This window comes from Pseudorasbora parva, chromosome 10 (assembly GCF_024679245.1).
Source record: "Pseudorasbora parva isolate DD20220531a chromosome 10, ASM2467924v1, whole genome shotgun sequence".
Taxonomy (NCBI): Eukaryota; Metazoa; Chordata; class Actinopteri; order Cypriniformes; family Gobionidae; genus Pseudorasbora; species Pseudorasbora parva.
This window is the reverse complement of record NC_090181.1, coordinates 33859572-33883812: the sequence shown is the minus strand read 5'-3', so window position 1 is coordinate 33883812 and position 24241 is coordinate 33859572. Positions and strand designations below refer to the sequence as shown.

At 35.5% G+C, this 24241-nt stretch overlaps 1 protein-coding gene across 1 annotated transcript; it reads right to left on the bottom strand.

The window, feature by feature from the left end:
• Positions 1–226: 226 nt before the first annotated feature.
• snx6 (sorting nexin 6) lies at positions 227–19316 on the bottom strand. Its single transcript, XM_067455952.1, has 14 exons — positions 19250–19316; positions 19062–19112; positions 18142–18246; positions 17883–17993; positions 15843–15964; positions 13342–13465; positions 12821–12916; positions 9158–9263; positions 8265–8340; positions 8145–8184; positions 6981–7067; positions 6520–6679; positions 1163–1248; positions 227–1077 (listed from the first exon to the last, which is right to left on the bottom strand). The coding sequence occupies exons 1-14, from the start codon at positions 19253–19255 to the stop codon at positions 1024–1026; spliced, it is 1224 nt and encodes a 407-aa protein (XP_067312053.1). The 5' UTR covers positions 19256–19316; the 3' UTR covers positions 227–1023.
• Positions 19317–24241: the final 4925 nt, after the last annotated feature.

Below are 24241 nucleotides of genomic sequence, written 5' to 3'. Positions count from 1 at the left end.
ATTAAAATATTTCTGTTAATTATTTAAATGTCAGTTTGCTGTAAATGTAAGTTGCTGTAAATTTATTTTCATATAGTGATTTTTCACATTAAATAAGAAATGTTAGGCTATTTAAAGTTCTCCCACAATAAGGATTTGTAGGCTGGATTTATTAAAAGAAATATCTGGATTGTAAGAGAACACTGCCTTTATTTTCTCTCTGTTCATATTAAAAAAAAAACCTCACTTAAAGTAAACAGCATCATTTATTTTTAGTTTTTTCCATGGTCATTTTATCATTGTTCACCAGAGTTTATGTCAGCATTCCTCCATCTGAATAAATGGAAGCTTTGGTCACATATTGTGAATAAGAAAACAACATTCATATACAGTGCACTTAAAAAAAAATCTGGGGGAAAAAATGCATCCATGTATGATTTTTTTTAACAATATCATATTAATCTACGTTTTAAGGCAAACATACTGAAGCATTATTTGTTAGGAATGAAAAAGAGGAATAAACTGCTCGGCAGAAAATTAGTCTGATTACGTTCATTATTCATTAGAGCTATACGATGAAAACGTACACATGTACAAGGCTTTGAGTGACCATACACTTTAATTGTAATAACAATCAGCTCAACTTGAACAAGATATCTGAGCAGCATCCACACACAGATCACCAAAACTAACTTTAAAGATTACAACAGGAGAAACAAAAACAAGCGAAACAAAACAGATAAACAAACTGGACAGAAATGGCAGAAACGAGTGTGATGTAGCAAAAAAACTATTAACAATCAAAAGTTAAAAATGCGTGATTAAATGAAGTCGCATATCTTGTGCTGTGTGGACCGGTTGATCTTCCACCGTGGACTGCCTCACTTTAGGGGGGGTTGTGGAGGGAGTATGGTGTCTCTGGTAGTGGTAAGTACAGACGTCTCTTTAGACAAACTGACCCCAGGTATGTTCTCTCCTCCATCTTCCGAATGAAGACGAGACCAAAGCAGGGAAAGCCCTATATGGAGAACCTGGTTCAAGGACCTAAGTGTCTCCTTTCAAGACCCCCAAACAGCTCTGCAGCAACTGTAGATTCCCCTGGACAGAGATTAGGGCATGTCATCAATAAATAATCCCCGGATCTGAAATCACTGAAGAGTCACAGTATAAAGTAAATGGAAACCTTGGCATGTTTGAGTTCCAGCTCGGCCAGTTCCACCAAGTTCTTTCTGAATGCTGCTACTCGCCGTGTCTTGAAATCTATCAGTTCTAAATGGAAAACAAGCATTGGGCAATGAGCATTAATATTTAGTACGCAAACAGCCGTTTAGCAGATGCTTTTATCCAAAGTAACTTCCAGTAAGCGTAATAGAGAGACAATCTCCTTGAAGCAATCTTAGGTTAATAGCAGTAATCCACATGAGAACAATTTAATACTTATGTTGTTTTAAAAATTCCAGAACACCATGTCAAAACTATTTTCTAATAATAAACTAATAATAAATACACAGCCTCTGTGTGAAGTAGGACAGCACGATTTGGGGAAAATAGCTGCAAAAAACTATTTTTAGTTTTTTAAAACTAAAATTATTATATAACATTATTTAATTCATCCATGCATTCATAATGTTTGATCAAAAATTCTCCAATCATTTAGTCAGTTTAAACCCCAACCCTGAAAGCTCACGTTCTCCACTTGAGAGCATCATCCACATTTCAAAATCAACAACCGATGCATACAACTGAGCCCTACTTTTCTTTTTTTTTCTTTTTTTTGATAATCAGTTTCACTCAGATAAATGCCACAATACAAAAGAAAAGGTATATAGTTACTTCAAGTTTATTGTAACTTTAAACCTTCTCTTTTGTTGAAAACAGCCACTTTATAAGCGTTCTGAGAATGTGAAAACACCAGATCACGAGCTGCACTTGTGTAAATGAACAGCTCTGCGCTTCTCTCTGAAATATGCTTTTCACACACAGGGGTCGGACAATGAAACTGAAACACTGGCCCATATAGTGTTGGATGTTTTGATGCAAGAGGAAGCTGTCTAAAAGGGATGTGCAGGTACTTACTCAGATTGTATCCAAAAAAACAAAACCACATCAGCCCAACTCACTGCAGAATTAAATGTGCACCTCGACTCTCCTGTTTCCACCAAAACTGTTTGTTGGGAGCTCTAAAATGTTTTTTGTTTTTTGTTTTTAAAAAAGAGGTAAATGGACTGCATTTATATAGCGCTATAACAGACCCATGGCCATCCAAAAAACCTTTACATGTTGCCTCACATTCACACATTCATACACTGATGGCGGATGTCAGCCATACAAGGCGCCATCCTCGCCGGGAGCAGCTGGGGTTAGGTGTCTTGACTCATGGACACCTCAACACTTGGTCAGGTGGAACCGGGGATCAAACCACCAACCTTCCGGTTTGTAGACAATCATGAACCACTGAGCCACTGCAGCCTCAATATTCACATCGGGCTGCTTTAGCCAAACCCTTGGTGCAAATGTTGATTTTTAATGTTGCCATACAGTGAAATCTTGGGCTTTGGATAAACGTGTATTGTTCTGATGAGTCCACCTTCACTGTCTTTCCCACATCCGTAGGAGTTATGGTGTGGAGAAGACACAACAGTAAAGCACAGGATCAGTAATGGATTTGGCTACAACATCATGGCATTCGCTACTGTGCTTGATGGGTAGGGCTACTTCTTCACTGCCAAGTACTACTGAACCATTCTGAAGGACCAAGTGCTCCTAATGGTTCCCATTGTACATTGTACCCTGAAGAGGGCGTTGTGAATTAGCATGATAATGCACCAAGACACAGCAAGACTTGTAACAGAATGGTTTGATGAACTTTAAAGTGAAGTTGAACATCTCCAATGGCCTACACATTCACCAGATCTAAATATTTTTGAGCCACTTTGGTGTGTTTTGGAGGAGTGAGTCAGAAAACGTTTTCCTTCACCAGCATCACTAGTGACCTGACCACTGTTCTAGAAGAGAAATAGCTCAAAATCCATCTGGCCACCGTGAAGGACTTGTATCTGTCATTCCCTAGATGAACTGATGCTGTATTGGCTGCAAAAGGAGGCCCTAAACCATAATAATACATTATTGTGGTCTAAAACCAGGGGTGTCAGTTTCATTGTTTAACACCTGTATATTTAAAGCCCCCTGTAGTTAATAATCTTGTCCCTTAAAACTCATCTTTAATCATCAAAATTACATATTTATATGTTTTTTTAATTCATGCCTTAAAATAGCTTAAATGTAACTCTACACCCCAGCTTCATGTAGTTGATGCGGCTCTATGAATATGCAAATTAGCCCCACCCATTTACACACACCAGCTCAGAGATCCACTCGCTCAACCTTTACTCAAGTTAATGTTTTAGAATGATAATGCATTTTAATTATCGATCTCTACAACATCAGAACATTTATATGATTAGCCTTCTGCTTGACTATGTTATCAAACAGCTAATAATGTGTTGCCAATGTGTTGTCCTGTTCACCATCTTAGAGTCAGCTGCCTTGTAAAAATCAATATCCTTAGAAACGCTTTGAACATCATAGAATGCCAGTGGAGAAAGGCATATAGGTCATCATAACATTGTAATATACATCATATAATTCACCCGCTATATTGCTAAATGTACCCGATTTTTCATATCAACCAAGCTGCAATCTCCTGCGATCTCTCTTGAAGCCAATACGGAAGTAATGTAAACTGCAATTCATCGACTGGCCACTAGGGACAGGCTCCAGAAGGGAGCAGAATCTCATTGAGCCCCATGTTAAAATTCCCAACTTAACAGCAGAAAAAACATGTTTACAGCCTGGTACAAATTGTGGTTTTGGTCTATACGGCTAAATTTGACCGTCATGACAACTGTGAGAGGGTGAATTTTTTTATAACTCATTTGCTTACATTATATAAAGCCTTAAAGTTATGCATAATTAAGGGCGTGGTTACTTTGAGTGACAGGTGGATAGCCATTTATCCGCCGACTATAGTCATTTTGTCACCAAAGCTCTACCCACATCCCGCCTCTTTGCCCATTTTCTGTTATCCGGGAGAGACACGAGATGACGCGCTTGCAAGATGGCAACGCCCAGCTCGCTTTAAGCTTCAGAACGGCTAATCGGAATCCTATGGGTGACGTCTCGCACACTACATCCATATTTTTTTTACAGTCTATGATATCAACAGAAAAATATTTTCTTGAGACTCCCCTGCTTCAGAGCAATCATAGTTAATGATATGGTAAAGTTCGCCCATACGTGCTGTGATTGGTCACAAGGTAGTTTGTGATGTCAGAAACACCAGCGATTTCAAATATTTTTAAATATTTTTTAAGACTGTCTTTGGTTCACTGCAGTTTTAAGGATAAAATAATCAGCAATGGTGTTGACATGAATTTGTAGCCTTTGCAATTTTATAATAGAACTACAATTTCCAAATCGTAATTTTGGATTTTTTTCTATTATTTGTGAAGCCCTATGCTGCGTTCCACTCCACTTTTAGACACACACTTGCGAACTTCCATAAGTACTTCCCCTCGAGGAATCCCCACCGCCATTATGAAGTGCGTTCCACTTCAGGAAGTGGACAAGGGAAGTTTATAACGTCAGGCTCTTGCTCCCTCAATTTTGACAGAGGGAGCAAGTCTACTTCATATGTACATTTCAGGCAGCTTCATATACCACAATGCAACGCGATTGTGACGTCACCGCATATCGCGTTTATTTACCTCACCACAAACAACTATGATATTTTAATTATTTTTAAAAACATTTTAAACAACCCAAACATACCTATATACATACAGAATGCTGCATGAAACATTAAAAAAAAATCAACTCCACAGTGGATTCCAAGAGCTCAAGAGCTTAGGACGTTCCAGTTCGGTCCATTGCAAATGTTCCGCCAATAGTGGGCAGCTGGGCACTCATGCAACGTAAGCAATTACGAACATCCGAGTGAACGAGAAGGTGGGAAGTTAGCGAATGACGGGCATAATAAAACCGATCTGGAACGCAGCACTAGTGTGAACTGCAGTGGTGTGAAGTTACAAATTACAAATACTCTCGTTACTGTAATTGAGTAGTTTTTCTCAGGAATTGTACTTTTTTAAGTAGTTAAACAGTGTACATTTACTTTTACATGAATACATTTTAAGTGCTGTATCGGTACTTTTACTGTGCTATTTTGCCTAAACCTGCCGTCGTTACATTGTTTATTTATTTTCCTGTCAACGTGATTGGCTAAGACGAATAATCATTCCGTTGTCTTTATGCGTCACGCTTATGACTCCCGTCAAATCAACCATAGCAACCGGTCTAGAGTGAGGCACACACACACTTTATGAAAGGAGATAAGTGCTGGCTACTGTATGATGACTGAAATTTTCAAATTGTCTTCAACAATTATTGAAATTGACTGCAGAATATACATACACACATGGTCCGCATTCTGTTAGCGCTGCACAAGCTCTCGGGGCCATCTCTGGAAACACTTCACTTCAGCTTGATTGTTTGCCAGACTTTAAAGTGCATTAGGCATTAACCGATCATCACTACTAGATTTTTGTCCCTTACATCGATTTGGTTTAACATTAAACACATAAACCTGCTTTCTGTCAGCATATTGAAGTGCATATTTATGTGTTCACACAACATGGTGATTTAAAATTGTAGTCCATGTAGCAAATAACTTTAATAAAACATCAGATTTATATTTAAATTAGGTTTATTTATTTTTAATTGCAAGCAAAAATAATCAGTAGAGAAAATTGTGAGTTACTCTATTCTGATTTCTTAAGTGTATTCTTTTTACAGAGAAAACATCTATTGAAATGAAAGCTGTACAATGAATGTGTCTTGAAAAGAAAGAACTGGGTTTTTTTTTAATGTAGAATTGTTAATGTACAACCTTTTTTAATTAACCGCAAGAAAACCTCTACAAAATGAAGTGCTAGCAGTAAAATAAAAATAAATATTCAAAGAAATATTGAAATACTGTTGATCTCAGGGCTTTTTTTGTTCTTACTGAGAATCATCCATAAAAGAGTAAGCTACATTTTAATTGCCAGGGCATAAGGTGGAATAACATTACAGCATGACACTCACTACCCTTGAGTACTTTTAAAAGGGCTATTTTTTACTCCTACTTTGAGTAGAATTTAGGTACTTTTACTTTACTTGAACTACATTTTTTGACAAGTAACAGTAATTCTACTTGAGAATGCTTTTTCAGTATTCTTTCCACCACTGGTGAACTGACACAATCAGAACAAGTCTTTAAAATGTTCAGATCTGTGGAGCAGATCTGTGGAGCCAATGAGATTTAACTAACAGTGGGAGGAGCTAACTAGTGTCACACCTAAAACAGAGCAATCTGCAAAAGTCAATTTCCTGTGGGATTACAAGGAAGATTTACAGGGAAGAGATGCTTTTACAGTGCTGCAGCTGGTTAGGAAACGGTGTAAAACCAAGTCACTGTTTGAATGATACATATAAAAGTACCTTGTTTTGCAGATTCAGAGATTTTCTCAAACTTCTGACAGCACACTTGCTGTGTGGTTTCTGCTTGGAGGACATCCTTGTTTTTAGCTCGGGCTTTGTCCAGAGCTTTATTAGCATTCTCATAATCGACTAATGCCCTTCCTCGTCTGTACAGGAGGTCCTGTTAAGGAGATAATGTGGTTTACAACTTAAGAAACTCATATAATCTAAAAGCATCTAAAATGGTTTCAGCAAGCAATAATAGTAATAATCCTGGGCAACAAACAATTAATATACCAAAAAAAACTAAATCGTAAGGTCCAAGAGGTAATGCCTCAGTGTAAAATGAACGGTCAGAATAACTGTTGTGGCTCAATTACATTACATCTCAGGGCTTGGCTAGATCAACAGTTCACTCCCTAATGTAGGAACGACCTCTAATGAGCAGCCGTCAGTTCAACATGCTGACCACACGTCTCTACCTTAGCGGCTTGCGACTCCCTGAGGTAGTACTTCAACAAGTCGGCAAGTTTCAAATCCTCATCGGCTGCTACGCGTGCTTCAATTTTCTGCACAGGAAACAGAATTTAAAAACAAGTGAGAGGAAAAAGTGTGAGACTTTACAGTCCCTAACTCTCTGATTCATCAAATTCTGCCTTCTTTTTGACTAAAAACAGCTGAGGTTGTAAACACACCAAAATTACTTTTGCTTACCTCAGTAAGACACTCAAAATATATTTAAAAAGTAAAAAAAGAAATTTCATCAACATTATTGTGAACAATTAAAGTACATTAGTTGCAATACCCTGAACTGACACGAACAAATATTTAAAATAACTAACTTAAAGATATAAGCAATATAAAAAATATAGTTAGATTTTTTAGAATGATAGTTTAACAATGTATTATACTGTAAGGTGTTACCAATATTTGTTATTCATTCTATGTCAGTTGTTTTGTTGTTTTAAATGTTTTATGATAAAAAAAAAAACTAAAAAAACATTTCCAGGTTTAAAGGAGTCACTATATATAAAAAATGCATCTATATAGAGCTGCACGATTCTGGATGAATAGAGAATAATTATTTTTGTATCAAACAGAAATCATGATTCACACACGATTCTGAACAGACATCTGAACAAAATAACGTCATTTACTAAGAGGTTCCGACAAAATGTTAATTGCTGCAGTCTATATAAAATGTGTATCACTTATTACTGAAATCAAATACATTTACTCACTCTAATACATTTTTGAACAGTCACTTGTCGCCAACGTCTGGTGTAACTCAATGACAATCGTAATTTGAAGTGCCAAGTTACATTAAAAAGGTGATTTTCTCCATTTTGATTATTACTGTATTAGACATCAGTGTTTATATTTGAACTGTAAACTTTAACCTTATTACTCTTTGATAATATTAATATTTATAACAGAAATAATAATACTGTGTGGTTGAAAACACTTTCTCTGGGTCAGCAGATATGAATGTTCAGATGTGTTTTTGTCAAAGGTCTAATAGACATCGTTGTCATTTGGGAATGAGATTGTGCGGGTGTTTGATTTGAGGCTGCAGATCTTTTACCGATTAATCGCACAGCTCTACATCTATATTACAATTATCTTATAGAACTGGAAATGCTTACCCGTGTTTTCTCAAAAAGCTCTGATACTTTCAGGAAAAATCTGTTTAGAAGTGACAAAAAAAGTCAAAAAGAGGCTATGACATTTAATTGTAGAGTTACACAGGGAAATCGATGTCGTACTTGCACAGATCTGTGGAGTCTTGGGTTCCTAAGGTGTACAGCGTGGAGGCGATTCTGTTGATATCATCTGCCGCACCTGAAACACACGTCCTGTTAGATCTCTAGAGGAGGAAAAGCTGTCAGTGTTTCACACATTCATTGACTCAGTGCTGCAGCACTTAACACTGCTTCACAGAATTCTGCTTTTCCAGATCATGTTTCAGTGTTGTGCCAATAAGACTAGCGGCACACAAGGAAATGCAAAACATTTGGCTCCACACGTTGCAAGAAAATTATGTGAATGACAAAAACACATTTCTAAATAAATCTGTATTAATAGAAAGTGTTGCATTCAAATCTCTAAACTAAAAAAACTTAGTTTAAACATTATACAGATCATCTAACAAAACGTTTCCACAGGGAGAATTACATGTTAGTGTGAAAAGGCCAACGGATTCACCTGACAGTTTCTGACTTCCTGACAAATTACATGTTTTCCCACTAAGCAGCATTAAGTACTGCCTTTGGTTTCCTGTTAATGCTCCATAACGGAAAAAAATTCCAGTGTCCATAACTACAGGCAAATTAATGTTGGACACAAGCAGAACTAAACCCTATAAAACACCCTCATGATGATATGGGCGTACTTATAATACATAGATTTGACATTAAATGTCAGTTTCTGGTTTTAAAATGTTTTATCAAATGAACCTTAGGAGATGCAAAGCACTAAAACAGATTTTTGTTTCTTGAGCATGCATCCGAAATGCTATTGGTAAAGGTATTGTTTGTCATTTATCTCTATAACACACACTTCCTGTGAGTGGAGAACTTTGACCTTGCCTTATCCTCGACACTACACAGTCACGTGAGCTGCAAGCATCTATAAATGTGCGCTGAAAAGAGAAACTTACTTTTGTGAGACCTGATCATTCGATCAGATTTGGCAGATGCGTCTTTGACACGGTTGTGGTACTCTAATAGGAATGTCTTCTCGTGTTCAAAGAAATCATCAACGTCCTGTCATAAAATAGCAATAAACATACAATTTACAAAAAACCCAAACCAATAAATATGCAATTCTAAGGTGAATCTCACAACAATTTTTTTTTTATTATTATTTAAATATTTTGGGAAGAAACATGACATGGACACGGTCTTGACAAGTTTTGCGAGATTCTATTTCTGGCAGTCTTACATAAAAAGGACCCAGTATACCCTTTTTACAAGAGTAAAAGTCTCAGGTGTCCCCAGAATGTGTCTAAAGTTTCAGCTTAAAATACACTGTTGTAAACATATACCACATATACCATGTTGTAAATGCCCATTTTTGAGTGGAAGCAAAAAAAAATGCTGTTTTTGTGCATGTATCTTTAAATGCAAATGAGCTGCTGCTCCCCACCCCACTTTCCACGAGAGGGCGGAGGCTTTATAGCATACTCTGCCAAAAACGAAAACATCTGTTTGGATTTGATTATCGTGGTCACTTATGTGACATTGCAGTTCTTCATCATCATGCATTTTAAAGCTGTTTTCTAAATGCACACCTCCGAAGCACGTGCACAGAAAGCTGGATGTCACACAGTGTGGTCCCATGAGGATCAAACTAAGTTCTCTATCACGTCTTATTTATCTTAAAATGTCAAGTTTATGTAAAAAATAAATAAAAAGGTTCACAAACATAGTAGGTTATATCTGTGTAGGTAAACAGCAGGGAAAGAAATTGCATGTGTATATTAGATCTGTGAAAGCAACGTAATACACAATATCTACTGCTCAATATGATGTTAATATTAATCAAACAAAAGCACAGAGGTGTCAAGTAACGAAGTACAAATACTTCGTTACCTTACTTAAGTAGAAATTTTGGGTATCTATACTTTACTGGAGTAATTATTTTTCTGCCTACTTTTTACTTCTACTCCTTACATTTTCACGCAATTATCTGTACTTTCTACTCCTTACTTTTTAAAAATAGCCTCGTTACTCCTCTTTCATTTCATCTTGTTTAAAAAAAAACTATGCAGATAAATCGCGTCATCCGGATAGTGTGAATTTGATTGTGGTTGGATGAGAAGTGTAAACATATACCATTCCAACACCCTATTGGTTACATCGCGCTTGCACATGACTCAAAGCACAAATCACACACGGTGTTGCCAGATTGGGCGGGTTCCAGCGCACGAGCACGCACTTTCAGTCAATCAGCGATCAGCAGGCAGACGCGCTCATTCATGACAGCCAGGTTTTTAGCGCGATAACTCGTTGTAGATGTATATTCAAGTGATTGCTATGCTAAAGTGGCATACATACAGTATATATACACAAGCCGTTTCTACAGTAAGGAGTGGTAGAGTGAACAAACTCTCAAACATGGATTACACCTGTGACTCGAAGACTCTTTATATAATCATGATTCCTGTCCATACACACTCGGGACATCTGCAACTAGCAACCCCAACAGCTGCTGAAAGAGGTTTGAATCAATGATGAATCAGTTTTGACTGGGCTAAGTGCATGTCCTATGAACTTCACAAGGGTACTGTAGTTTTGTCAGAGCAAAGCTAAGCGCATTGTTATTTTTTTGTCGGCGGATTATTGTACAGTATATCAATGAATTACGCATTTTGGCAATGGTGTGTTTTAACGTGAAATGCCTGTTAATTATGTGCTTTTTCCGATATCTTATATTGGGCACTGTTTGCACAAAGTGGCTTCTTCAATAAAATATCATCACATTATTTTGCCAGTTTTGGTGACCTTTGAGCCCTGCACAGGCCCTGCACAATCCTTCTTATGACACACTCCTGCAGTCATTAAAATAGTTCAGCTTTGTTTGTAATGTCCAATAGTTATATTTTGTTTAGTTTCTTTAATAAAGTTAATTTAGAAAAATGTTTGGATAATTTGTTTTTGTTAATTTTTTTTAAAGTGACAACCAAGCAGTCAGCGGCCGACAGTGGGTATGAGTTTAGGTGTGTAAAAAAAGCCAGGGCCCGTAGGGCTCTAAATCGTCGACTGATCACACATGTAGCCTACATTTACATTCCGATAAAGGTTATTCATTACTTATAGGCAACTAGTCATCATATCTTCCGCTTCAGGAAACATGTTAATGCTCAGCAGTACACATATGGTATATGTCCATTGTACTAAAATGCATTCATTTTCAATGGGTATATGTGGCTGAAACAGGTAGCCAGTGCATCCCAAATTTTTCAGCATTAACATTTTAATATAACATTATAGTCATTATGGCCTTTAGAAAAATGTTTTTTGAGGAGGTGGGGTAGTGCACTCTAGGCCCCTGTGGTGTGGCCTAAGCTTTTGTCTTTAATGGCATTTTTTTCCTTACATTACTTTTACTTTTATACTTTAAGTAGTTTTGAAAACCAGTACTTTTACACTTTTACTTAAGTAAAAAGCTTGAGTTGATACTTCAACTTCTACAAAAGTATTTTTAAACCCTAGTATCTATGCTTCCACTTGAGTAATGTATGCGAGTACTTTTGACACCTCTGCAAAAGCAATATAGAAAATTACTCTCTTGAGTGAAGCTTTAATAAAAAATACATTTCTTACTTGAACTCTGCTGTAACAGGAGGAGATAAACGTGTACAGCTCATTCAGGGCGGGGTCTATGCTAATAAGGCAGAGTCCGTAAAAAGTCATGGATGGGGCCTAATCATGTGACATTACATTGCATAGAAACTGTTTATTCTGAGACACTGCTTATGATTTATGGGGATTTAAAAAAGTATAGTGGGTAGATTTTTACCATTATAGGATGGTTGTGTACACACACACACCACCAACATACATTTATGTTCAACACCATGTAAAAGTGAAAACATAAGAATCTTTTTAAAAGAGATCAATACTTTTATTCAGAAGAATACATTAAAGGGATCAAAGTTGACAGTAAAGACATTTATAATGATAAATAAACAAATAAATGCTGTTATTTTGAACTTTCTCTACATCAAAAAATCCTTTAAAAAAATGTATAACCGCCTCTAAAAAGCAGCAGTTTTTTTTTTAAAGTTCATAATATTAAATGTTTCTTGAGCAGCAAATCAGCATATGAGAATGATTTCTGAAGGATCATATGACTGAAGAGTAATGGAGCAATGATGTTGAAAATACAATTTTGCATCACAAGAATAAATTACATTTTAAAATATCCGAAAATAGAAAACAGGATCTTTTTAATATATATATTTTTTAAATAGTTTTTTAAAAAATAAAATTAAAATGTTCAAAGCTTTTGCTTTTGTACTGAGAACTTTACTGGTATTGGTATTGACTGGAATTTTGGTGCCATGACAACCCTATTTTTGACTATACTTTTCAAGGTTTTGGTAATTGTGCATTCCACTACCAGTGAAGCATTCACCAGAGAGTCATAAACCATCATTCAACCCACACAGTTGAACACTAAGAAGCTCAAGCCCAAGTAAATAATTTCTCAGAAAGGTGACTGCCGTCATGGCCTCCCTCTCCTCCCCCTAATTTCTAAAGCAGAGTCACATAAAAGAGTCACCTGACATGAGAAGAAGGCCTCACACTGAACTGACCTTCACTCCTGCCACAAGAACCCCATCTGCAGACTTCACCACGTTCTTGAAGAAATCCTCCAGCCTTTCCTTCTTGTTTTTCCCTCGTACGCTTAGCTGTAAGTTCAAGTGGCAAATCGAAGGACAAATGAACAATTAAAATGCTCAGAAATATTAATTTTGCCTACTGAGTAGGACACCTGCATTTCTATAAGGGTTGTTTTTCCTACAAAACTGCTTTGCACAACCTCAACTACAGCTTGTTTTGCACTTTGTTGTTAATAATCTGATCTTTTGGGTTATTCAAATAAAAGAGAAAAATAAAAATAAGTGAGATTTCAAGGAACATTTAATCGTTTTAATTCATTGTTTAACAAAAACACTAATCAATCAAATAGTTAATATATAAGTATACAACTTTAAAAAAAGAAAAGTTGCACAACAGTAGTGAATAATAGTAATAATAACAGTGAAAAAAAAATAAAAACTTTTTCAAACTATTTTAGAACAATAATGTCAGAGTTAAAATGTGTCACACTTACGTCTTGGTTGTACTCTAAGAAAACATGAAAGTTCAAGTCTTTGCGCAAGACGGGATGAGCAGCAACACGGCACAGAAAGACCTCGTGCATTGCCACGGTCTTCTTGAAGATGGCCAGATATTCACTAGAACACATTTTCATATTATTATTAGTAGTAGTAGTAGTAGTATTAAAGGGTTAGTTCACCCTAAATTTTAATTATGTCATCATTTACTCATCCTCAAGCCATCCTAGCACTAGGTGTATATGACTTTGTTCATTCAATCAAACACAGTCGGATATATAATAAATAATATCTTGGCTCTATAATGGGAGTGAGTATCTGAGATTTTGAAGCTCAAAAAAGTGGCCCCCTTTGAAGCTCCAGGGGGTTAATAAAGGTCTTCTGGAGCGAAATGATGGGTTTTTGTAAGAAAAATATCTACATTTATAACCTGACCCAACGCATGACATAGGATGTAGCATAAGCTACGCCACTTCTCTTTAAAAAAAATTCTCATTTTACTCTTCTAATTCGTGACCAGCATTTTATTTTGCTTTAACCTCTGCGCTACCACGCTGATCAAATATGTCGTGTCTGGCCAGGGCTCACGTTTCCACTGGAGATAGACTTGCGTACGGCAGTTACTGGAAGCCAGTAAGTGCCGCTTGACTCCCTTTGACGTCAAAGATCCCCACGTTGAAAAAACCTGCCATTTGCTGGTGTCTGCAGGCCTGGTGTCAATAAAAGCTTTTATTGGAATAACAAGCAAGTTTTCAGTTCTGAAACTTACAGTATATTCTTATAGTGTGATGACCTCTTACACAATACCGTGTTTGACACCCTTTCACCTTCAGAACTGCCTTAAAGGACAACTCCGGGGAATTATTAAGTTTATCTTGATCGTTACACCTTTGTGAGTACAGTCTATAGAAAAAAACAAAAACGGATTGGTCCTTGCAAAACGGAGCCCCTCAGCTAAAACAGCAGCTATGGAGGCATAGACGTAAAGGGTGTCTTTGGGCCTCTTAACAGACACAAAATCCAATTAAAATGTCTGTCCAACATGAACAGGTCCCTTACATGACAACAAGAAGCGTTTAGCCAGAGTTGTCCTTTAATTCTACGTGGCACTGATTCAAGGTGCTGAAAGCGTTCTTTAGAAATGTTGGCCCATATTGATAGGGTAGCATCTTGCAGTTGATGGAGATTTGTGGGATGCACATCCAGGGCACAAAGTTCCCGTTCTACCACATCCCAAAGATGCTCTATTGGGTTAAGATCTGATGACTGTGGGGGCCATTTTAGTACTGTGAACTCATTGTCATGTTCAAGAAAACAATTTGAAATGATTCAAGCTTTGTGACATGGTGCATTATTTTGCTGGAAGTAGCCATCAGAGGATGGGTACATGGTGCTTATAAAGGGATAGACATTGTCAGAAACCATGCTCAGGTAGGCCATGGCATTTAAACAATGCCCAATTGGCACTAAGGGGCCTAAAGTGTGCCAAGAAAACATCCCCCACACCATTACACCACCACCACCAGCAGCCTGTACAGTGGTAACAAGGCATGATAGATCCATGTTCTCATTCTGTTTACACCAAATTCTGACTCAAAAATCTGAATGTCTCAAACGAAATCAAGACTCATCAGACCAGGCAACATTTTTCCAGTCTTCAACTGTCCAATGTTGGTGAGATTGTACAAATTGTACTCTCTTTTTCCTATTTGTAGTGGAGATGAGTGGTACCCGGTGTGGTCTTCTACTGTTGTAGCCCATCCGCCTCAAGGTTGTGCGTGGTATGGCTTCACAAATGCTTTGCTGCATACCTCGGTTGTAACGAGTGGTTATTTCAGTGAAAGTTGCTCTTCTATCAGCTTGAATCATTCGGCCCATTCTCCTCTTACCTCTAGCATCAACAAGGCACTTTCGCCCACAGGATTGCCGCATACTAGATGTTTTTCCCTTTTCACACCATTCTTTGTAAACCCCAGAAAACCAAATAAGTTTTTTTTAAGCAACCTACTTCAGTGTAGCTAATATGTGACTATAACATCGCGCTTAACATGGAGGATTGAAGTTTTGAAGTTTTTGAAGGATTTGAAGTTGTGACGATCGGTGCGGGTGGGTGGTTTGTTTTTAACAGTGGATTCGGTGAAGTTAGAGCTGATCTGGGCATCTCTTGTTCTTAGTTACCCTCTCCAATATTGTTTGCTTCTTACAAAAGCCGCAAAGCCTTCATAAGACAGTAAAGGCTTATGTCATGACTGAACTGAAGCATGAAAGTTAAGTTGCAGAACATAAATACAATGTTTAGGCATTATTGTTTTTATATTACTATTATTTTGGTTTATTGGTTGTTATTTGGCTGAAAGAAGAAAGTCCTATACACCTAGGATGCCTTGAGGGTGAATAGATTATGGGATAATGTACATTTTTTGGTGAACTAACTCCTTAATGAAGGTGTGCAACTAAATACACAGTAAACAACAGATATGAAGACAAATCGACTCACGCCTCCAGTTCCTGTTTCATCTTAGTGAACTCCTCCTTGGTCATAGATCCCTCACCTTCACCCAGCTTCTGAAGTTTCTCCCGTGATGCATCGAAATCCGGTCTCGGAGGAGCCGGCGGAATCTACAGGGAAAGTCTTTTCGTTAGATATTCAAGGGGCATTATGATTCCCAAAACTGTTTCAGCGTTGGTAATTAAACTCTGGGATCCGTAATATCACCAGTCACTGAATGAAAAATGCAGTCACTCATGCCGCTGTTCCTAATGCAAACTCAAAGTGCTATAAATAATTCATGCCAGCTTTGATGATATTGTAAATGGCAGTCAGTGCCATGACTCTTTCTTTGTTGAGTATTAATAGGAGCATCCCAGATGAAAGTACATTAAATCAGATTTAAAAAAAATGACAGACCTATTTGTACTTAAAATAATACAGAAAATAAGCCAATGAAAATACAGAATAGGACGGAAGGCCCTGTCCATTTCTAATAATCACTGGAATTGTCATTGAAAAACATAAACTACCATTCAAAAGTCTGAGGTCAGTAAGTAATGTACATCCAGAATAAACCCTGAGAGGGTGATCATTTATTCTATGATAACAACCGGCTGGATGTACATTATCCTGCTTATTACAAGGCTACTTGCCACATAAGTAAATAGTAAGACATGAAATATTGATCAGTTTATATATTTTATTAGCTCTTTAAACGTCAAGCTTCTGCAAAGAAAGCAGTTGCAAGCGTCAAGTTCAAGCTAGATGGACATTTAAAGGGTTAGTTCACCCCAAACTGGGGTGACAAACTGACATTAATTACTCTAATTACCCTAATGGCGTTTCAAACCCATCTGATATTCATTCATCTTCAGATTACACAAATTATATTTTTTAGGAAATTCGAGAGTTCTCTGATCCATAGGCCGCTATTTAACTATCACTTTTTAGTGTCCAGAAAGGTAGTAAAGTATTAGATCCATTAGTCCATGTGACTACAGTGGTGAAACCTTAATTTTATGAAGCAACGAGAATACTTTTAGTCAATCAATAAAATAGATTTTTTATACTTTATTTGCTCGATGCTCACTAAATGTAAAACTTTCCACAAGGAAAAAAACAATTAGCAAGCATAAAGTGCCAGCTTCAGTAACTCGGATGAGCCTGTGTTCATATTTTTTTACCTCTTGTTGGGACTGACCAATCAGAATCAAGTATTTCAAAGAGCTGTAATAAGATTTTTCTTTAAATATAATCATATATTTTTTTTAAATTCATAATCTCTTGTGTGTTTACAAAGGCAGCATTTGCATTTTTCATAGTAATATTACAATATTTCAGTTATTTAAAATAACTGTTTTCTATTTTAAAATATAATTTATTCCTTTGATGGCAAAGTTGAATTTTCAGCATCACTACTCCAGTCTTTAGCGTCGCATGATCCTTCAGAAATCATTCTAATAAGATGACTTGATTATCAATGTTGTAAACAGTCATTACTTTTCTTTTTTTAAGAAAGGTTCAAAAGAACAGTTTTTAATTGAAATAAAAAAAACTTTTATAACATTATAATTGATCAATTTAATAGCTCAGTTAGCAGAATAAAATGATCCAATTAATGGCAGCAAAGTTTTGAACAGTACTCGTAATAAAGCACATCAAACATCCCCATGAATATCTTACTTTAAAAATAGTTTCAACCAATATATCCAAATCAGAAACTGTAGCAAAGATCATTTCCCTTTTTTCTAGCACCTGAACTACAACAAAATGACATTCGTCATGCGGCAACCGATCTTTTTATGCACACCAGGGCTATAAAAGGACGAGCAATGATTCAGGCTTGGCAAGAGCGGCTGGAACACTCACTCTCAAACACACATAATGAAGTAGTGTTTAAAAGAGAGTACGAGCCAGACAGTTCAAACAAACGTCCAGTGGAAAGCAAATAAAAGAATTACAGGCCTGTGATTGCGGCTAACATTTATCTGTTACATCACTAATCAAGAATATCTCATACCATGCAAAACACTGAACAGTACTTACAATATAACCGGCGTATTCTTCATTTTCCACGAACGAGTCGTGGAGCCAGATAAACTCTTCATGCTGTCTGACCACAGAAAATTCATTCTGCTTAAAATTAGGTAGAGTGCTCTGGGGGAAAAAAACAAAAAAACATAATTCATAATTTAATGAATGAATGCAGCAAGCTGCATGCGCATAAGTTCAAGCTGATTTTGGAGGCAGGGCTGAAATGACAAACACACAATCCTGGTAGTTTTTCTTCATTGATGTTGTGTACCTTCGTGTGGACGGTGAACTTGACCTTGTCTCGCTCACTCAGAGCATCTGAGATGTCCACCTGTAGTGTGGCGTCAGTTTGAAGATCCACATTCACTGCCCTGGGCTATTAAAACAAGTCAGCAATAAATACAGTGCAATTCTAAGAGTATCAATCTTTCCGATTAATCATTATTGCAACTCACAGGTTTTCTACAAAACATTTTCTTCACAAATATACCATGGTAGCTGACAATATGCCATGGTTTTCATGACATGATAGTACCAGGGTATTTATAGGAATACCTTTACTACTATGCACAGTAGCATGGTAGATATCAAAGTACCATGGTACTGCTGGTACAGTATTTTTTGCAAGACATACATTAATAAAAATAAAACAAATCATCCAAACCTTTACAATTAAGAGTTGAATTGCAGAATAACACTTGCTGATAGGCTACATTATAGAGCAACATTGTTGAATTTGATGTTACATTATAAATTAAGTTTTCATTTTATACAAATAAGTCACATTATTTGACTAACAGTTTTTACAAAGTAATATTGACCATAGGATTTGCACAAAAGCAAACAGCAGTTCGATGATGACAGACTAACTGCATATTATTTAACTTTATCAGGCTTATTTAAACAGCTAGATGAGTTTATGGTTAATGACATGATGTGGTTTGCGGTTTCTTGCCCTAGTTTCTGGTATTGCCATCAGACTAGAGAGTCATTGTTCATACACGGGTTTGTGTGTGTGTGAGGTTTGTCAGGAGGAAGTGAACGGACGGACTCAAATAGGACACACACATACTGGGCCACAGTGACACCAGCAGTAATACACACGCCCTTTACACGACTACAAACACACAGACAACAAACAGCAGGGGAACAGAGAGAGAATAGAAATGGGGAAAGGAAAAAAAAACTTACTCCTCTGTCCTCTTCCGAAAGGAAATCGGGACCATCGTCCAGCCCTTCTTGCTGTGGAGAGACACATAAATATCAGAACGAACGATCGGAATATAAAGACGACAGATGCTCGTTAGTACTCGATGCATCGGAGGATTGTAGGTGTGTAAATGATGAAGGTGGAGGGAGTAAGAGAGAAATGCACCCACCATCATGGCTGCTGCGGGTGGAGTATGAATGTGGCGGAGTGTGTGTGACGTCAGTGAGGCAGGAGCTCTGAGAGGTGGAGCCTTCAAGTGTTCAAGTAAAGCGATCAGGCTTTTGACATCAAGTCTTTCTTTCTTTCTTTCTTTCTTTCTTTCTTTCTTTCTTTCTTTCTTTCTTTCTTTCTTTCTTTCTTTCTTTCTTTCTTTCTTTCTTTCTTTCTTTCTTTCTTTCTTCCTTTCTTTCTTTCTTTACAAATTACGATTAGGCTATTATTTATTTCTTGTTTTACATTTTCATAATAATAATAATAATAATACAATATATTAATTATGTTTTTTTTTTTATAAATTAAATATATTATATGTAGGCCTATAGGTTTGGCTTAACTCTTATGGTCATTCACTATTTTTTGTTATCGTATTAGATTTTTTATTAGTATACATTTACATAAATATATTCCTCGTAAATAACTTTGTACACTGTTTTTACTATATGAATAAATTAATTGTTTATTATTATGTATATTATATTATATTTATTATAGGTTTGGTTATTTTTATTGTTCTTTATTGTTATCTTTTTAGATATGCTTATTTGTATCTACATACATGCATGCTAAATATATTCCTTTTAAAGAACTTTGTAGACACACTTTTTACTGTGAGTAATAAATAAATTCATAGCATGTATTATTAATATTATTGTAATGTTATTGTAATTATATTACAGGTTTCGCTTTACTTTTAATTTTCTTGTTATCTTAATAAATATATTATGTTCATTTATCTGTTTTTACTATATGAATAAATAACATTAATAATAATAATAATAATAATAATATTAATAATTACATGTCGTATTACATGTTTGGATTTACTTTTTTGTTATCTTATTAAATATGTTATGTTTATTTGTATCTACATATATATGTAGGCTGAATGTATTCCTTATAAATCACTTTGTAAACACAGTTTCATTATATGAATAAATACCTTTATTAATAATAATATTAATAATAATTCTTGTATTGAATGCAATTATATTATATTAATTATATTATATTATATTATATTATATTATATTATATTATATTATATTATATTATATTATATTATATTATATATATAATATAATATAATATAATATAATATAATATAATATAATATAATATTAATATATATAAATATTATATTAATAATATTAATATATTATATTATAATATAATATAATATAATATTATATATATATATATATATATATATATATATATATATATATATATATATATATATATATATATATATATATATATATATATATATATATATATATATAATTATACCTAATACATACACACACATATTATTTAAACAAACTTTTGGATGCGATTATTCGATTGCCTATTAAAAGTTTGTCTTTACTTTTAATTTTCTTGTTAGCTGATTAAATATGTTATCTTTATTTGTATTGCATATACATGTAATATAATATAAACATGTAATATATTCCTTGTAAATCCCATTTTTATTATTTGAAAAAATAACTTATTTAATAAAAATATGATTAATAATCATTTGTATTGATTGCAATTATTGTAATAATTATTATATTATATTATATAATTGTATATTTGAATAAATAACTTTGATCATACAAAATATCATTAATAATCATATTCATATTGATTGAAACTGTTGTAATAATTATTATATTATATTATATTATATTATATTATATTATATTATATTATATTATATTATATTATATTATATTATATTATATTATATTGTATTATATTGTATTATATTATATTAAATTATATTATATTATATTATATTATATTATATTATATTATATTATATTATATTATATTGGCTTTGCTCTTTTAATGTTTTTTATCTTATTATTCAGATATTATAATAATTATTATTAAAGTGCATAAGAAAGTGACTTCATTACAGTCATACAGTGAAATATTCACTTACAGATTGTGCACAAAATGAAGGAATTGTTGCACACTGCTAAACTTCTCACTGATTTATTTACATGATTGTGTGTTGGTGTGTTACTCACCAATAGAGGGCGACAACCCGACTTTAACCATGGAAAGGACAACTGCTTCTCTTCACCTGCTGGTGGAGTGAGATGCTGTGACTGTCATTACTGAAATACAGCAATAATAGATCATTGCCATTCAGATGAGTTTGAAAGAATCAGAGAATAATTATGTATCACAAAATTACAGGTGATAGAATAATTATCTGACTTTTGCTCACTGCTTTGTCCTGTGTTATAGTTTGTGGTTACTGATAGACTTTAGGTAATGATTAACCAATGGTCAAGTGTCAATCTTGGACCTCCAGAAAACTAACCACCATAAAAAGTTAAAAATATATATGAATGTACACCAAATACTTTATCATTAAAAGGTTAAAGAGCATATTTATCCTACATGTGTAAAATCAGATCTACTCATATTAATTGCTCCAACTTTGGTGCATTCAAATCATTTAAATTAATTTGGAAACAGATTGTCTTATGTATTTAATTGTATCTGACCGTATATGGGACACCTGCCTGTACATGCACACAAACTTTAATGACATCCCCTTCTTAATCCGTAGGGTTTAATATGGAGTTATCCCACCCTTTGCAGCTATAACAGCTCCAACACTTCTGGGAAGGCTTTCCACAAGGTTTAGGAGTGTGTTTATGGGAATTTTTGACCGTTCTTCTAGAAGCACATTTGTGAGGTCAGGCACTGATGTTGGACGAGAATGCCTGGCTCACAGTCTCCGCTCTAAATCTTCCCAAATGTGTTCTATCAGGTTGAGGTCAGGACCCTGTGCACGCCAGTCAAGTTCCTCCACAACAAACTCACTCATCCATGTCTTTATGGACCTTGCTTTGTACAAAAAGGGGCCATCTTCTGCAAACTGTTCCCACAAAGTTGGGAGCATGAAATTGTCCAAAATGTATTGGAATGCAGAAGCATTAGGAGTTCCTTTCACTGGAACTAAAAGGCCAAGCCCAACCCCTGAAAAACAACCCCATGCCATAAATCCCCCCTCCACCAAACTTTACACTTGACACAATGCAGTCAGGCTAGTACCGTTCTCCTAGCAACCACCAAGCCCAGACTCGTCCATCTGGGTTTTGCTATCACTTACAGTTGACCGTGGAATATTTAGTGGTGATGAAATTTCACAAATGGATTTATTGCACACATGGCAGCCTATCACGGTACCACGCTTGAATTCACTGAGCTCCTGAAAGCGGCCCAATTCACAAATGTTTGTAGAAGCGTCTGCATGCCTAGGTGCTTGATTCTATACACCTGTGGCTAAAGAAGTGATTGGAACACCTGAATTTGATGATTTGGAGGGGTGTCCCAAAACTTTTGGCAATATGTGTTAGTATGTTTTTAAGTGTTTTTTAAGTGTTTTACTTTTTTGTTAATGGGACATTGAAACAACGAAACACAAGCTCAGGACAAAATCAAAACATATTGAGAAACGATATGCATGCATCAACATCACAGACGTGCGCATTCATAATAACATATTGAGTAACTTTGTCCTGAAGTGAAATCTTGTGACGCTGCAACAGGTCATATTGCACTGCAATAGACGCAACAAATACATTGCAAAACAACTGATCAAACTGTTCAGTAATTTAAAAAATCCCATAAATGTTTATCAGTGAATTTCAGCTACTTAAGTAAATATTTTCTATGTATACCAATCTGAAAGCCTCGGAAACACTGCAAACCTGAAGAAGGTCAATGTCTTTTTTCCCCCTCTATATTCTGAGAAACAACATTCTAAGAAACTCAAGATTGCACCTCCTCTCTACTCAAATTCCTCCATCCTTTAACCTCAGACATTCTGTTTAGACCAGAAGAAACAGCCAATCCGGTAGACAGTTTTTGCGAAATGTTTTTAACAGCGTGTCACACATTCTCACATGCTTTGCAGCAGCCAGCTATCAATACTCACACACCCTTTCAGAGCAAGGAGAGGTCATTTGTTTATTTTCAGCTCACTTGTTCAGACACAGAGATTCAGGGCTTACATGAAAGGCACTTTGTTTCGTACAGCGGTGGACATAAAAGCTTTGACAAATAAGTTAGATATGTGAGCCCAAAATAGATACAACTCTTAAGATGCCAGTTAAATAAACTCCTGATTTTCGTGCTGTCTGCATGGGGTTGAGGGTAAAGATCTGCATAATGCATCCTTGTCAAGTTTTGTTTTAATTATAATTTTAGTGACTTTTGAGTACATGTATACTAGTGATGAACCGTCTTTGTTAATCCTGGAACAATATTCCAATCAACAGAATCAGATTTGAAGGTTAAGTTTACAATTTATGTCAAGTTTAGGGTCAAAACCATGGGTAGGTGCTTCTACATCAGTGTTATTCACCTATCATTTCCCTTAGGGATAACTTATGGGGTTAGGTTTATGTGTAGGGGTAGCGTTAGGACTACATTTTTGGACAGGAATTTTGTTCCTGGTACAACAAAATAGGTTGATCCAGGAATGTGTCTTACTTGGCAAAATTACTATCTATAATGAGAGTTCCTTTACTTCAGCAATTATATATCTAATTTGTTAGAATTAAGCTATGTATATCAGGATTATATTGCCCATCAGACACCTTGGTCAACCTTGTGATATATCTATATACACCTGTAACAATCAGTTTTGGTTTTGTTTTCCTGAACCATTGTTTCTAGGCTTGTTTTTGTTTGTTGCTATGGTTACTCTTTGTTTCATTGATTTGATCCTCCTGTTCCTTGTTTAGCTCGTTAGTTACTTTGTGTATTTATAGCCCACAGTTTGCATCGTTTTGTCCGTTCATGTTTAGCCGTTTACTTTAAGTTGGTTGTGATTCTCCTGTGCTTGGTGTAAAATATTTTAATGGGTAAATGTAATTAGTTACTGTATCTAAGCATCTTTTCAGCTTAGTAACTTTTACTCTCTGCTTGA

Bases quoted from the DNA above. Each gene is read 5' to 3' on its own strand.
- snx6 (XM_067455952.1), bottom strand. The intron at 7,068-8,144 runs GTAAGCATTTCC...TTTCCTGTGCAG, and splicing joins AGCTTTTTGAGAAAACACGG to AAAATTGAAGCACGCGTAGC. The intron at 6,680-6,980 runs GTAGAGACGTGT...TCTCCTTAACAG, and splicing joins GGGAGTCGCAAGCCGCTAAG to GACCTCCTGTACAGACGAGG.